General features: G+C 34.3%; 1 protein-coding gene across 1 annotated transcript in view; it reads right to left on the reverse strand.

Annotated features, from left to right (window-relative positions):
- Strn3 (striatin 3) overlaps window positions 1–16,733 on the reverse strand; it is an 87,370-nt gene that overhangs the window by 2,216 nt on the left and 68,421 nt on the right. The window contains 6 exon segments of the mRNA XM_047541800.1: window positions 6,189–6,296; window positions 8,236–8,376; window positions 10,144–10,311; window positions 14,352–14,473; window positions 14,838–14,885; window positions 15,076–15,251. Of these exon segments, the coding sequence (XP_047397756.1) occupies window positions 6,189–6,296; window positions 8,236–8,376; window positions 10,144–10,311; window positions 14,352–14,473; window positions 14,838–14,885; window positions 15,076–15,251 (763 nt within the window).

Below are 16,733 nucleotides of genomic sequence, written 5' to 3' on the forward strand. Positions count from 1 at the left end.
AACTACTTTAGCAATTTTTTATTGTGGTAAAAGAAACACAACATAAAATTTACCATTTTAACCATTTAAGAATGTCCAATTAAGTGGCTTTTAAAATAGTCACACTGTGCAACCACCACTACTATCTATCTAGTTCAGAACATTAGCCACTGAAAAAGGAAACTCAGTAACCATTAAGCAACTCACTTCCCATTTGTCCCTTCCCTCCAAACGATGGCAACACTAACCAGCTCCTACTAGAGATTGCCTATCCTGGAAGCTTCATATAAATAGAAAGAACATTTTCAAGGTGCATCTTTTATAGTATATAATGAAAAGAATTTTAATTCTAATGCAGAAATTTCCCATATATTTACTCTTTAAAAAGATATCTGTATGATATGACTTTGACAGAATCTGAGAGACAATGGAAAACATGACAACAAAGTTGCAAAGCCTTAAAATCATGTAAACTAGCTGGGTAGAGTGAAGCATGCCTATAATCCCAACATCTCTGAAGGCTGAGGCAGAGGGTTTCAAGTTCAATGTCAGTCTCAGCAACTTAGTGAGACTGATTCAATAAAAAAAGATAATAAAAAGGGCTGGGAAGGGGTGGGGGAGAAAGAAAGTATGAAACTAACAAAGAAATAAATAAAAAGGGGTAGGTTAGTGGGTCAGTGGTTAAACACCCCTGGGTTCAATCCCTAGTATCTTAAAAAAAAAAAAAAAAAATTAAAAAAAAAAAAAAAAAGTAAACTAAAATTCAAATTATCTATTCCTAAAATCAAGTTCATTTATCCTTTGAAATACCAATTATTTTGTATATTTGAAACGAGGAAGGAGGAAGGAATGGAGTACACTACAGAAATTAACTCTGGATTTCCCCAGATATTAACAAAACGACTGCTCTGGAAGATTTAATTTAATGAATATTTTTACTGACGATCTGGGAAGTAAATAGAATTCAAAAGCAAGATGAAATTTAAAAAACAAGTTGTGAATACAGAATTCTTGCTGCACAAAGACTCTGGGACAAGGACATCCTACAATGGCAACATATGATTTTACTGGATGACAAGCAATACCATAAATTGACTTATCCAAGAAGGGGATTAAAAAAGTAAATATTGATACTTAAAAAAATAATTTACTCCCCTTTCACTTAGCAATGAGTCTACTACTCAAATGTCTGGGATGTTCCTAATTTAGAAAGATAGGTCTTTGCCAAAATTCTAGTTAATAGTCATTTGCTATGTTGCTAGACCATTATGACATTTTACACTGGGACATGAAAGAAGTCAACTTCTGTTACTGCTCTGAGGCTATAACAGTTGAGAAGAACACAAAACCATAACATAATCAACTGAGCAAAAATTTACTCTTAAAAAAAAACAAAGCTTAACTGTGGAACCAACCTAGATGCCCTTCAATAGATCAATGGATAAAGAAACTGTGGTATATATACACAAGGGAAGATTACTCAGTCTTAAAGGAGAACAAAATTATGGCATTTGCAGGTAAATGGATGGAGTTGGAGAATATCATGCTAAGTGAAACAAGCCAACCCCCAAAAACCAAAACCCAAATGTTTTCTCTGATATATGGATACTGATCCATAATGGGGAGGGGTTCAAGAAAAGAATGTAGGAACTCTGAATTGGACAGAGGGGAGAGAGGGAGCATGCATGGAGGTGAAAAAGATGGTGTAATGAGATGGACATTACCCTAGGTACATCTGATTGCACAAATGGTATGACTCTACATTGTGTACAACCAGAGAAATAAAAAGCTGTGCTCCGTTTGTGGGGGAAAAAAAAAAAAAGTCTATCATTTTCTGGTAATTCTAAATAGTTATCATAGAGTATATTAAAGTTTCTCATCATTTCAAACTACAGTTGTCTGTTTCTCATTAATAGTAAGATTAATTAAGTCTAATTTTAGAGACTGCACTAGCCTGAGAAACAGAAAGATCATTTAACATAGTATCTTCGATTTATTGGTCCAACATAATTCATCTATCCACTCATCTCAATATTACTATTAAAAAACCCCAGAATATGAAAGGATTGGCCTCCAGGACAACAATGTGAAAACATTAACAGTATCAAGCATCATTTGTTTCCCTTAAAATGTATATTTATGATGATAATTGTTAATATACTGACTTGGTTCTGATTTCTCTCTTCAGAATGATCTTGGGTCTCCTAAATTTAACATCTTAAATTCTTTTAACATTATAGATATATACATTTCTTAAAGGGAGCTATAATTTTCCAATTTACCTCTAGACCTCCTGCAGGTACACTAAATTAATTCCCAATTCAGAGTTAACCCTTCTTTTCCAGTCACAGTCATTTCAAAATGTGAATAATCCCATCAGATAGAGGCATACAATGCTGGGCTTCTACTAGTAACCACATATAGCTCTTGATTTCTTCGGATAATTAGGATCCCTCCCTTCACCAACATATATCTGCAGCTTTTCACTATTAACCTATTTCATTCTGGTCTTATCCCTATGCTAACACCTTCTTCCCCCAGTAAAACTAATTTTTCCCCCTCTTATTAACTGTACAAATAGACACATATAGTCAAGTCATCTATTCCTCTTTCCCAAGCACATTAAGCCCTTTCACTGGTTAATTAATAGTGTGGGTTTCTACAAAGTGGAAAGGAAATAAAGAATGACATAAAAAATATGAACAATGAAGTTTGAATCCCAAACCTACAAATTTTATCTGTTGTGTAACACTGCACAAATAATTGTCTTTTAAATTCCTATTGTAAAACAAGGATGATAATAATAGCATAGTATTTACTTTATAGTTATTTAAAAAAGCAAATATAGTCAGGTATAGTGGTGCATGCCAGTATTCCAGCAACCCCAGAGGCTGAGGAAGATTGCAAGTTCAAGGCCAGCCTGGGCAACTTAACAAGACCCTGTCTTAAAAAGGGTTGGAGAATAGCTCAGTGGTAAAAGTGTCCCTGGGTTCAATTCCCCAGTACACACACACACACAAAAAAAGACAATATATGCAAACCAAATAGAACAGTGTCTCACAAGGAATAAACACTGTGCCACTAGTCTGTAAGCTCAAGAGAACAGAGCATTGTTTTTATTTTGTTCACCAAACAGCAATCACTGTACCAGAATGTGGCAGATACTCAATAAATGTTACTTTCCCATAGGTGAATGAATCCACAATCAATTCATGATCTTTTTCCAACTCTTCCACATGCTTCACTGTACAGTACCTCCTCTCAGAATCACTCACTACCTAAGTCTTTCAGGCACAGTATAAGCAACCTGAATCTGTGCCTCCAACAAAATTTTTAACAAATCATGGACCCTGAAGGATTCTCTGGAACAAGCAGTAGAAACTGAAAGTTTAGGACAAGAAACCTTGATTAATCTTTCTAAACCTATTTTGCCAACAACTCAAGTAATTTTAGTGGTTCCCACCGCATAAACAAAAATACAATTAAGTCCTCAATAGATTCTATTATCCTCCTCTAAACTCACCTCTCTGGCTTTGCTTAAAAGAAACTTCTGGCTGGGTGCAGTGGTGCATGCCTGTAATCCCAGTGGCTTGGCAGGTTGAGACAGGAGGATCATGAATTCAAAGCCAGCCTCAGCAAAATCGAGGTGCTAAGCAACTCAGTGAGACCATGTCTCTAAATAAGGCTGGGGATGTAACTCAGTGGTCAAGTGCCCCAGAGTTCAATCCCTGTAACTTCCTGGCCCCCCAAAAAGAAAGAAACTTCTGTTCCAGCACAAGTTCCAATCGCCGTGCCTCTGCTCAAAATATCCCTTATCTGGAATTTCTTACTATCTTCTTCATTTAAAAACAAACAAAAACTATCAATTCCTAAAGGCAAAGCTCAAATCCCCACCTTACACATATGTATGTGTGTATACACATAAACATGTATTTCCTACTTTCCCCTAGACAACATTAGGCCCCCAGAAAGCAGGAATCACATATTGTACATAATGGTATATCCAGTGCAGTACAGAATACAAAACACTCCATTTTTGTGATTATAATGATATATTCACCTAAATATTTAATGAACTCATTCATAGTATCAATAGTCACAATTCAGATTAAAAAAAAAAGTTCAGTGAAATTTCTATTCATTTTATTAATACTCTATTAACAACTAGTTATGGTAGGTAGGCTAGTTGACCATATTTTCAAAGAAGGTATTTTTAGAAACATGTATTTGAAGATAATTTATAGTTAAATGAAACTCAGGGTATGTGTGTGTGGTGAGGGATGGGCAATTTCACTTAAAATATTTTCATTGTTTGAAGCCCACTGCTTCAATTATCTTTACACTACAGATAAGGTACTAGACTACTTATCAGGAAAAAAATTGGTAAAATTCAGAAACAAGGTGAATAACTATATACTCCTTATTTTGTTACCAAATAGAATTTCACTAACTACTTATTTTCTGCCAGTAAAACCACTCTGAGATATACCTTTTGCTTTTTATACAACTACTAAAATCCCTGAACCTCCCCCTTTGATATGTAAATTTTCATTAATAAAATTATTTTTTAAAGAAACACAAAGGAAATTACTTCGCTGCTCTTATAATAAAGGAAGACATATTTAAGCTTCATAAAAATGATTCAAATAATTGATTTGATGTTAAATTGAGAATATACCCATGAAGATGAATTTTATTTCCTGGCAATACATAGACCTATGAATATTCATTCCGTTCCCAACCTGTTCTAATGAATTGAAAGGAATCTGCCTACAGAAGTGTTATTTGAATTAAAGGATCTTATGCAAAACTCTGAAGACAGAAACTTATGGTCCTGTCCCATATAACCTTCAAAGAGAAACCTGTACTTCTAGTTTTCTGCCTAGCTTGATAATTTGTTGCTCTATAATAATGTTGCAATGAACATTTAGTTTCTTTCTTTTTTTCTTGTTGGTACCGAGGATTGAACTCAGGGGCACTTGAGCACTAAGCCCCAGCCCCAAACATTTTTTGTTTTTGTTTTTGGGATTTTATTTAGAGAAAGAGTCTTGCTAAGTTGCTAAGTCTGGCTTTGAACTCCTGATCCTCCTGCCTCAGCCTCCTGAGCTGCTGGGATTATAGGTGTGTGCCACTATGCCTGGCCTGAACATTTAGTTTCTTAAGTTCTTCAGTACTTTATTTTAGCTTTTCCTCAAAGTAGCTTCTCTAGCTGTCAGACCTTTCCTGAAAGAGATCAAGTAGCATCTTATGTAGTATTCCAGATAATAAGACATGAAAAAGAGGTCCTTAAACACAATCGCTCACTCATACATACACACTGTAAATAAATTAAGATCTGGTTTGAGCCGGGCACTGTGGCACATGCCTGTAATCCCAGCGGCTTGGGAGGCTGAGGCAGGAGAATCATGAGTTCAAAGCCAGCCTCAGCAGATTAGAGAGGCACTTAGCAACTCATTGAGACCCTGTCTCTAAATAAAATATGAAGAAAGGCTGGGGGCTGCAGTTGTAGCTCAGTGAGAGCACTTGCCTAGCATGTGTGAGGCACTGGGTTCTATCCTCAGCACCACATAAAAATAAATAAATAAAGATACTGTTCCAAAACAAAACAAAAAAAACCAGGCTGGGGACATGGTTCAGTGGTTAAGCATTCCTGGGTTCAATACCAGGTACCAAAACAAACAACAACAAAAAAAAGATTTGGTTTGCCAACAAGACAACTAATATATTTCCTTACAACAAGAAAAACAGATGACAACAATGTTCACTATACCATCATCTAATCCACTGAGAAACAGTTTTAAGAACATATATGAAATGACAAATACAAGAAAGAGATGTCTTCTACTATATTAACTCATTACAAAATATGAAGGAAAATTTTTCTAATGGAAGGATTTATATATCTAAAAGGAAATGGAAGAAATCATAATAGGTAGGCAAGGTAGTATGTATATTTAAGGATTACATTTGGCAAACTCAGGTATGCTACATGCTAAGCAAAGAAGAACTCTTGAGTAAAAAATGTTTAAAAATAAGGGAATATATAGCTCTGTGGAAGAGTGCTTCCCAGCATGCATAAGCACCTCCAAAATTAAACTTGTAAGAGTTCAACTTGGCAATTTTATAGCTAAAACTCAACATAGAAAGAACAGCATTTTCAATTACCTCAAATTTACAGTACTATTAATATGAAAAGACAACTTGCTTACCCGTTTTATTGTCAAAAAATTTGATGTGTCTATCTTCATGAGCAGTTATCGTAACAGGAAGTGTGGGATGACTTACTACTCTGTTAATGTGATTACTGGATTGTAAACCTGAAAATAAAGACAAACAATATTTTAAAATTCCAGGTTTCAATTAGAAGTTTTATGATGGCCTTTTAAGTCTCACCAAAATGAACACTGTAGACTTTAAATTCATCGTTGTGTATGTACATAAGAATTCTTAGATACTAAACTTAAAACATATATACACATTTTACTTATGTAGTGTGGAGAGAGAGAATAGAGTTAAGGACACAATGAGAAAGCCTCTTTGAGTATAATTTGGTTTGAAATTTGACCATGGAACCACATCAGTATATAATGATAAAAACTATTTTTTTTTTTAAAAAAAGCACTTACTAAAAATCAAAAGTAAGATTAAGCAAATGATCTTACCCATCTGACTAGTGCTATACCCAGAAAGAAATTAATTAGTGTTAGTGATACCAAAGCGTAGTGATTAGACTGTATATCCATAGTGGAATATGGTCCCTGGTGGACTATTCCTAAGCATAAACTATTATTGATAATCAACTTATTGGTGATGATGGCATTAGACAATTGCATGTACACTGTGGGATAAATCAAATGAGAGATGACAATTTTGTTGAGAACTGAGATAAAATTGAATTGGAACCATTTTATTTTTTGTAAAAATGCAAGTTTCCTATCTCTGTCCACTGAAAAAGATTAAAACAATGAACCCAGAAGCCATGAAGACCATGAGGATAAGCAAATAGTCTAGCACCCTGACTTTAATCTTCTAAATGTCATTTCCCACTAAAAATAGCCATAGCCTCCTGATCTCAGACATGAAGCACCAAATAAACAAGATGAACCTAGAATCTTTTGTTGTACCAGAAGTAAGAGCTATCAACAACTATGAAGAACATATCAAGAGGGCTCAAGAGCCAAGATGAATAAGCTCCCATTGGCCAAAAAGATAATTTGAACAGCATTAAAGAGAATACTTGTAAGAAAGAAACCGAAACATATCAAGTATACCAAAACCAATACCATTTCATTATTTTGAAAACTGGTAAATAAAAGGGGAAAAAACTGAATTTATCTTGCTGTCCTGTAACAATTACTAACTCCAAGATAATAACCAAATTATGGATGAGGAAGTCATCTTTTTTATAGAAGTACTCTAGCTAATACATGAGAAAGGATGATAGAAATACAAAATCATTTTTCAAGAGTTAATGATTAAATGGACATATAACAATCAAGACTAAAAATATCACAAAAAGATTAAAAAGTCAGATAATATTTACATGTGATAAAGTTCACAAATTATCTGTAGACTGGCCAAGATCATTTGAAAAAAATTTTTAAATGGGTAAAAAAGAGAAAACAAACAGAAAAACCTGAACCCAAATTTGAATAAAACTCTGAATCTACAACCAATTTATAGGAAATAAAATGGATACTACGAATAAATGATACCAGAGAGTTGCAACCAGCAAAATCCATTCTGTGGGAAACTTGATAAAACTATCCAATTCCTTCTATTAAAAAAATAAATAAACCAAACAAGGAAAATAAAAGAAATGTAAAGGTACCTACAAGTGAAAAGACACCTGAAACCTATCAACCAATCACAATGCATGGACCTTTTCTTTGAATCCCTACTTCTAGAAACTGTAAAACATACAACACATACCACATTTATAGTACTGGTCATTTATAATAAGATAAAACTGAAGTTGGATAACAAATACATGAAATTTATTATATTCTCTACTTTCTATTTATTTCCTTTCCTTTTACCTTCACTTCACTCACTCTTCTGTCCCTATATATCCACCCCCAAAGCATTTAAGCATAAGTTGAGGAAAGAGCAGAAATAATGTAAATAAGTACAACAGCAACATAATGAAACTATTGTTCTATCCTAAACCTAGGTAGTCAAAATACAAAAACTAACTAAAAGATTAACCTCTTGAATAAAAATCCTAAGGTTTCAATATAAGTCATAAAAACTTACCAGAATCTACCTGTGATGAAAGCATCACCAATGACTGTGATGTTTCTAAATCATAAATTACTGCACTACCAGTGTTGAAAGAGGTCACCATATGAGCTGGATCACAGCCAATGAAGTCAACAGACGTAGGAATTCCATGTTCTGTAAAAAAGTTCCAAAAGATATAGAGTAACACAGTACTTTTGAAATTTCCACTTTCCTAATAAGAAAAAGGAGTTTAAATATTTTGAAGTACTGTTAATAAAGAAAGAGACAGTTAACTGTGTAAGAATAGTCAAGAAATAACTTTTCCTCAATTATTTAACAAGTTTTTTTATACCTTTATTTATTATTTATTTTTATGTGGTGCTGAGGATTGAACTCAGTGACTCACATGTGCTAGCCAAGTGCTCTACTACGAAGGAACAATCCCAGCCCTATTTAACAAATTTTTATTTATAACATTCAACATTATAAGAAAAAACATACCTAAAGAACAGACATATGCAAAAAATTCAGTGTTCTTACACATTTCCTTCTAAGGTAGAAAAAAAAACTGGCTGTTTTTGGTCCACTTTCTAATTTTCTTAGGGAAAGATAAAATTGGCATTTTGGGCTAATACAAGTCAAATTTTTCTGTCTATAAATATGAAGCTTAAACTGGATGATACTGACATGATAGTAGTGGGGATATAGCTCAGTTGGTAGAGTGCTTGCCTTGCAAGCACAAGGCCCTGGGTTCAATGCCCAACACCATTAATAAAAAATAAAAAATTTAAACTAGCCAAGCCAGGCATGGTGGCACATGCCAGTATCATCTTGGGAGTCTGAGGCAGGAGGATCTTGAGTTCAAAGCCAGTCTCAGCAATGGCAAGGCTAAGTAGATTGTGAGGTCTTGTCTCTAAATAAAATACAAATAGGGAGGGCTGAGGATGTGACTCAGTGGTTGAATACCCCTGAGTTCAATCCCTGGTACAAAAAAAAAAAAAAAAAGTTCAACTAGTCATATCAACATCCAATTTGGTAAAATCTGGAATCTAGCAATTATGTAAATGAAGCAAGAAACAAATATCTAAGTAAATTTTTACCTGTAAAGCCTGGGTAACTGAAAAACTAGTAGGACCATAACATATATTAAAAAAAGACACAAAATTAAACATACTATTCATTTAAGATGCTCTGAAATAATATATATTTAAACAAAAGGTCTGATAAAAAATTTAAATGACTCATAAGACCAATAAAATCATATTCATACACACATACATATACATATAAGCAAATGTCTTAAAAAGGTAAACTGATTAAAGCCTTCTTTAATAAGAAAAAATCTGATATCATGGTATCATGACAGCAACTTAATTTATACCTCTGGTTAAAGGTACTATTTCAGTGATTATGGCTGGACTCTATAACTTGTGTGTACAGAGTCATGGCAAGCACTCCACTGCAGAAATATATCCCTAGTACCATTTAATTCTTAAATAGAAAATGATCTGATAAAGGTCAAAAAGCACTAATTTACAATATATATTTGTAAAGCACTTCAAGGAAAAAATAATCAAGTAAAAAGATTATCATAAGTTTTATAAAATTCTTTTAACATATCTCTTTGAGGCAATAAAGAAATAACCCATCAATTGCTTTGTCCTGTTTATCTTATAATTCCTGGCTCCCCACATTTGCCCTTCTCCTGTACTGGGGATTGAACCCAGAGGCCTTCTATCACTGAACCACATCTTAGTCGTTTTTATTCTGTTTTTAGACAAGCTCCGGCTAAGTTGCTGACACTGGCCTTGAACATGGGATCCTCCTGCCTCAGCCTTCTGAGTTGGTGGGTTTAAGGTGTGCACCACTAAACCTAGCTTTTTTTGTTTGTTTGTTTCTTTCTTTTAAATTAACTTTCTCATAAGGACAAAATTTACTTACCCTTGTCTCCATTGTAAGTGCAAATACATGGCAATTTTTCTTGTGGATTCCATAACCTAACAGTGCCATCTGCTGAACAAGACAGTAACTGATTTTTTATGCCACTATAAGCAAGACCCCAGACTGCATCTGTATGAGCAACTAAAGTGCCAGCTAGAACATTTGGCTCTAGGGAAAGAGAAACGGAACACATTTAGCAAAGAAAGATTGGTATCTAAAGATAGCTTACCATACAATTAAATATAGAGAATATAATAAAGGTCACAAGAAGATAAACCAAAGTATACAAGTGACTAACTAGTGGAGTTAAGGGCTATTTTTATCATTTTCCCCTAACAATACTATTCTTTCTTTTCACAATTTCCTATAATATATTAATACTTTAAGAAAAAAAACTCTTTATTGAAATGTAATTTACATACCCTACAACTCATTCATTTAAAGTATAAACCAATCCAAAGATCTTTAGTATATTCAAAGTTGTACAATCATCACAATCAATTTTAGGACACTTTCATTACTTGTTGGCTATTTTCCCCCAATTCTTCCTCCCTACCTTTCCATGGCTCTAGGCAGCAACCCATGTACTCATCTCTAAAGATATGCAAGCCTATTCTGAACATTGTATATCAATGGAATCATACAATATGTGGCCTTTTGTGACTGGCTTCATTCACTAAGCATGTTTTCAAGGTTCTTTCATGTTGTAGCACATATCAGTGCATTTCTTTTTATTGCCAAATAATATTCTACTGTAAGGATGTTGACAGCTAAGAGACAGAAATGAATGGCAAGAACGTGAGGTTAAGGAAATAATTCTATAAACTAGGTCTACTGTGCGGCCCTGTCCTGGCTTACGACAATAGGATAAGTAATATTCCTCAGGGAACAACCTGTTATCAGCAGGAGAAATGCAGCCCCAAAAGGTTCCTCCTAGCTGATAAGAAGAATATAAGTTACCCTGAATGGGGGGACTTTTATGACCTTTATGCAGACCAGATTCCAGGACTCATGGAGATAGGATAATTAGAAGGAAAGTCCCCCAACCATAAAATTTGTAAGAACAAGTTTCAATTAGAACTGGTCAATGTGGTCCAAAGTGATCCAAAGTTGCCCTGGATCTTTAGTATGTCATTCTAATACCAAACTCTCCCCTCCATGGGGTAAGACCATGCACAGTAGGGTCTTTAAAGTCTGCTGTAAGATGTCAAGAGGTAGATCTGAGTGAGACTCTGGAAATTTCCCTGGGACCCCCAATAAAAGAGGAGAGCAACAGGCATGCTGTCCTCTCCTCTTAGGACCCACTCTCTCTTAAGAGAGTCCCCTTTTCCTATCCCTTCTGATAAACTCGTGCCTGCTACTCTGAGTGACTCGTCTGAAATCTTTCTGGCATGGTCCTAAAAAACAGTGACTAAGGACATCCACCATCAGTTTGGCTGTATGGATGGCCTACGTATGAAATAGATATTACCACATTTTTATTATCCATTCATCAATTGATGGACATTTGAGGGCTAACAACAGTGAGTATCAATATCTCACAATCCTGTTTTTCTAGTAAATCTCTTCCACTTTCCATAATTATTTATCATCATTTCCCCAAATCTTAAAGAGTTTCCAAATTTCCTTCTTTGAGAATGTTTCTACCTTACACTGCACCAAGAAGATTTCAAAGAGGAAGCCTTCCCTCATTTTCCGGCCACTCAATCTATAATCTACTAGTACTTTAAGCCATCCTCACAGTGGTAGCAGATATAAGTAGAGTTGTTCTCCTTTCTATTAAACCCACCAGATGTTTTTTGCTTCCCAGTCAATTCACTAACTTGTTTTCATGTTTTCTGATTCTGTACTATACAAATTCTCCTCTTGAAGTCATTATCATTTAAAAAAAAAAAGTATGTTATAGAATCTTTCAACCTGAATAAAAAAAAAACTATTACCCTTACTTCACCACCCTTTGGCTAAAGAGTAAAAAAGCATACAAAATAAATATGCTTTTCATCTCCTGCTTACTCCAATATGATGCCTGATGCCACTGCCACACATCTTGCTAAAGTTACCAATGATGAGCCAGGCACATTGGTGCATGCCTGTAAGTCCAGGGACTTGGGAGACTAAAGCAGAAAGAACATATGTTTGGAGTCAGCCTGGGAAACTTAGTGAGACCCTGTCTCAAAATAAAATAAAATTAGAAAGGGGTGGGGGAATGGGGATATTACTTGGTTTGGAAGAACATCCTGGGTTCAATCCCAGTTGTGTGTGTGTGTGGGGGGGGGTATCAATGATGACCTCTCCTCTACCAAATTTAGAACTTTTCTTTCCTTGATGATAGAAAACATTTCTTCTTTGTTGTTCTCATCATACTGCTTTTCATCCACTTAGTGTGATGTGAAAGGGCATCAAGAGTTCATTCTCTCATCTTAGCTACAGTGATAAAATTCTATCTGGGAAAGACATGAGTGACCTGTGTCACTTTTATATAAAAAGAATCCTTTTTATCCCATTCAAATGCAACATCGGAATGTACAGACTGCTTTCTTCTCAAAATGGTTTCTCCTTTGGGGATACATCAATGATTCCACACGCTTCCCTACTTCCTACTACCTCGTGGGTTACACCTTCTCAAATTCCTTTGCTGCTTCTCTTGCTCTAGTTACCCTCTCAATATTGGGATTACTGTGAAGATTTTAATTTCAAGCTGTCTTCTCTTCTTATGCTTTATGACACAATCTCCCCATGTCATGCCATCCATTCTCACAGCTTTAAGTATCATCTATATAGAAGACTCTCCATATTTTTACCTTCGACCCAGATCTCTAAGCTCCATGTTTGCATATTACATACTTGACACTGCTATCTCTTAATATGCCCCCAATCCAACTCATTGTCTCTGCACACTTGTTTTTTTCCTATTTCAATAAATGCTACCATCTCATACTCAGGTGCTCATGCCAAAATCCCAAAGCAGGACATGAAAATATTCTGAAATTAGATAATGGTTATGGCTGCACAACTCTGTACACAGTAAAAACTACTGAATTACATATTTTAAAAAGACACATTTTATTGTATGTGAATTAATTTCAATAACGTTATTAAGAAAACACAATTAAATAAAGTCACTCACCTATCACTTCATCTACTCAAATTCATCACCAAATCCTATCTATTCCACTCTACTTCCCCCAAATATATTAACTTCACTTCTCTCTAACTACTGTACCACCACCACTCTTGACATCATCTCCCACCTAGTCTACTTAACTACATTACAGTAGCCTCCTACAGTATGCCTGTCTCTACTCTTCTGGCCCTTAATGTGTCCTCCCCACAAAAGACACAGTTACCTTTTTGAACACTACATCTTTCAGGTCACATTTTTGTCCTAAAATGTTTTACAGAAAGTTCTCTTTATCTTTCAGATTGAATGTCACTATTTTAATTAGAGCATTCCTGACTTCTCACCTGAAGAAGGTTCCACCCAGTACACTTTCTCACTGTATTCTATTTTCTTATCACTCACCCCATTTTTAAGCAGAGACCCCAAACCCCTGCTTATTTAATGTCCATCTTTTGCATTAGACTAAATGTTATTTCTAAACAAAGTGCTAACTATGACGACACCTGGCAAATATTGGCACCAAGTGTGTTAATTAAAAAATAATTAAGAGCTCATGATCTTTTAATTTTTTTGTAATAATGGAACAATGTCCTAAAAAATATATTTAAACATACATGCGGGTTTTTTTGTAGAACAGATGTGTATTAAGTGTCACTTGGAGAAGTTAAAATTTTCTTTAGTATTTTTTTTCATTTTCAAATTAAAGAATATGTGGCCCTCTAATAAGTTGTACTGGTTTACACCCTTATTGTCCTCATTTGTTTTCAGAACTTTCTTAAAATACATACACTAAGTTTAAACATTTGCTAAATTATATATTGTTTTCCCATCCTTTTCATTAACTAGCACTGAAATTACCATTTCAATTAACACAGATTTTTTTAAAGACACCACAAAATGCCAATTTACAGGCTTAGGTACACATGGCATGACATTTTTGATTTCTTTAATAAAGCACTTACTAGCAAATGGAAAGATTAAATGAAGAGACTAGTATATGTTTAAATAGCTTTGTAACAGTATTTGAACTATTTACTTTTGAAAGCTACATTCACTTTAAAAAATACAATTTGATGCTTTTACTTACCATATGTATCATATGGATCCACATTAGGACTAGGCATATTCCACCACTGGATAGTTGCATCAATACCACCACTAAAACACTGTTCTCCATTAGAACTAATAGCTAATGACAGAACAGGGCCACTATTGTAGGAAGAGAGTAGAAAAAATTAGTTATCAACCCTAAGAAACTCAAATCCCCATTCCCAAATCTGCAAATTTACAAGGTATCTAAAAACTACTTTAAGAAACTAATATAGGGCTGGGGAGATAGCTCAGTTGGTAGAGTGCTTGCCTTGCATGCACAAGGCCCTGGGTTTGATCCCCAGCACCAAAAAAAAAAAAAAAAAAAAAAAGAAACTAATATAATCCATATTCTCGCTAATGTTAATGAGATATTTAACTATCTAATAACGAACATCAAGAAAATTATAAAGTTTGAGGATTATTAATACATAATAGTTATTAACTATAGTCATTAATTAAGTACTAATTCAGTAACACTTACATGTGGGCCCTAAATGTGTAGATAGGCTCTACATCTAAAGAGGCACTCCTAAAAGATGGAGAAAAAAAGGATACAGGAAGAGAAAGCAATTAAATAACCATTAAACATTGGTTGATATTAAAGAATCATTAGGAAAATCAAATGTGCACATAAAAAATAAGAGACAATAAAGAATAATCTAATTATTCATATAAGCAAAATTGGAAGGGAAAAAACCAGCCAATATTAAAATACTTGCTTTTTGGCAGGAACTGTTTTTTGCAAGTTCCATAGTTTCAGAGTATGGTCCTCAGAGGCAGTAACCAGCACAGGTTCTACAGGATGAAAAGCTAATGCCCGTACTCCATCAAAATGGCTACGTAGTGTATACTTGGGGTTCCATGTCTTACGAAAGGCATCTTTATTGGCAGGCAACTAAAAAGGAAAAGTGTACTATTTACTGGTAAAAGTAGTAAATTGATAGGTATGTGGAGTTTTTGTTTCTTTTGTGTTTAAAAACATTTAAAATTGCTTGGCTAAAATGTCCAATGGAGATTTAATGTAACTTAAAAACTTCATAATAAATCTTTATAATTTTATAAGGAATTAGAAGAATAATTTCATTAGCCTTTCAAATATGTAGGTCAAATGAAGGTTCCTTAATCTGTTTTTACCTAAACATCAAACTAAACCCGAAGCTCCTAATAAATGTTGATGAGAACAAAATAACTACCATTGCTGCAATACTCTACTTGAGAAAAAACAAAACAAATACATATACATAAATTACCAAATATCCAAGGGTGCAGTAGTAAACAGTACAGTTGTCATTAGGAAATTACTAGCATGTGAAATTTCTAAAGGCAGCAAGTTAAGGTACTTTCTTAGAAACCTGAACTAAAGACATTTTAAGAATATTTTCAAACCATTTGTCTAATTCTTGATAATGACAGAGGTTAATCTTTTTATTTTCATTTCTTCAAAAGCTGTGAAACCACTTCTAAAGCAGTAAAAGTTTACTATAATTTAGTTGCATATATACTTTAAAATATTAATGAGAATTATTAAGGCTACCAAGGCTGTCATCTCTAAAAAGCACACTAAATAAATATAAATGTAGAAGCCAGGTGTGGAGGCGCACACCTGTAATTCCAGTGGCTCAAGAAAGAGGCTGAGGCAGAAGGATCACAAGTTCAAAGCCAGCCTCAGCAACTTAGGGAGACCGTGTCTCGAAATAAAAAATAAAAAGGGATGGGGATGTGGCTCAGTGGTTAAGCACCCGTGGGTTAAATCCCCGATACCACGGTGGAAAAAAGGTAGAAAAAAGATGCTGTAAAAGTAAAAAAATTAATTTGCTGAAAACCATAATTTCTTTAAGGTAAAAATCTAAACAAGTATAGTTAACTCTCAATTGAGTATTAAATGTCTAGAAAAAATTTATTCCAAGCCTAATTACACTTCTTATGCTGTCCTTCCCACCTCCTGAATCCTCTCCCTATCCCTCAAATGGAGTTGTTTAGAAAATGATGCAAGTCAACTTTAATATTATCCTTAAGCAGATTAAACCGCAAAAATAAATGCATTTTAAGAAGTAGTTTGAAGGCAAATACCAAAATATGGCTTAATTTCAGTAAGATAATTGAGAGTTGACTACTGACTACGAGATGGGTTTACTAACCAATATTTTAAGGTATCATCCCAAACGCCTAGCAATCCAACAAAATACCCAAGAAAAATTTAAACACCACAAAGAAAGTTATAAAAGAAAACTACATGTCACTTCAAATCAACACATTGACACACTTAAAGCTTATCTTTTCCATGCACCTTGACATTAATTCTGTTTTATAAGTGATTCCAAAAAATAAGGAAGCCTTCTATTAAATCATTAAAAAATTAAAAATAAAACTGCACTTA

This window comes from Sciurus carolinensis, chromosome 2 (assembly GCF_902686445.1).
Source record: "Sciurus carolinensis chromosome 2, mSciCar1.2, whole genome shotgun sequence".
In the NCBI taxonomy this organism is placed as follows: domain Eukaryota; kingdom Metazoa; phylum Chordata; class Mammalia; order Rodentia; family Sciuridae; genus Sciurus; species Sciurus carolinensis.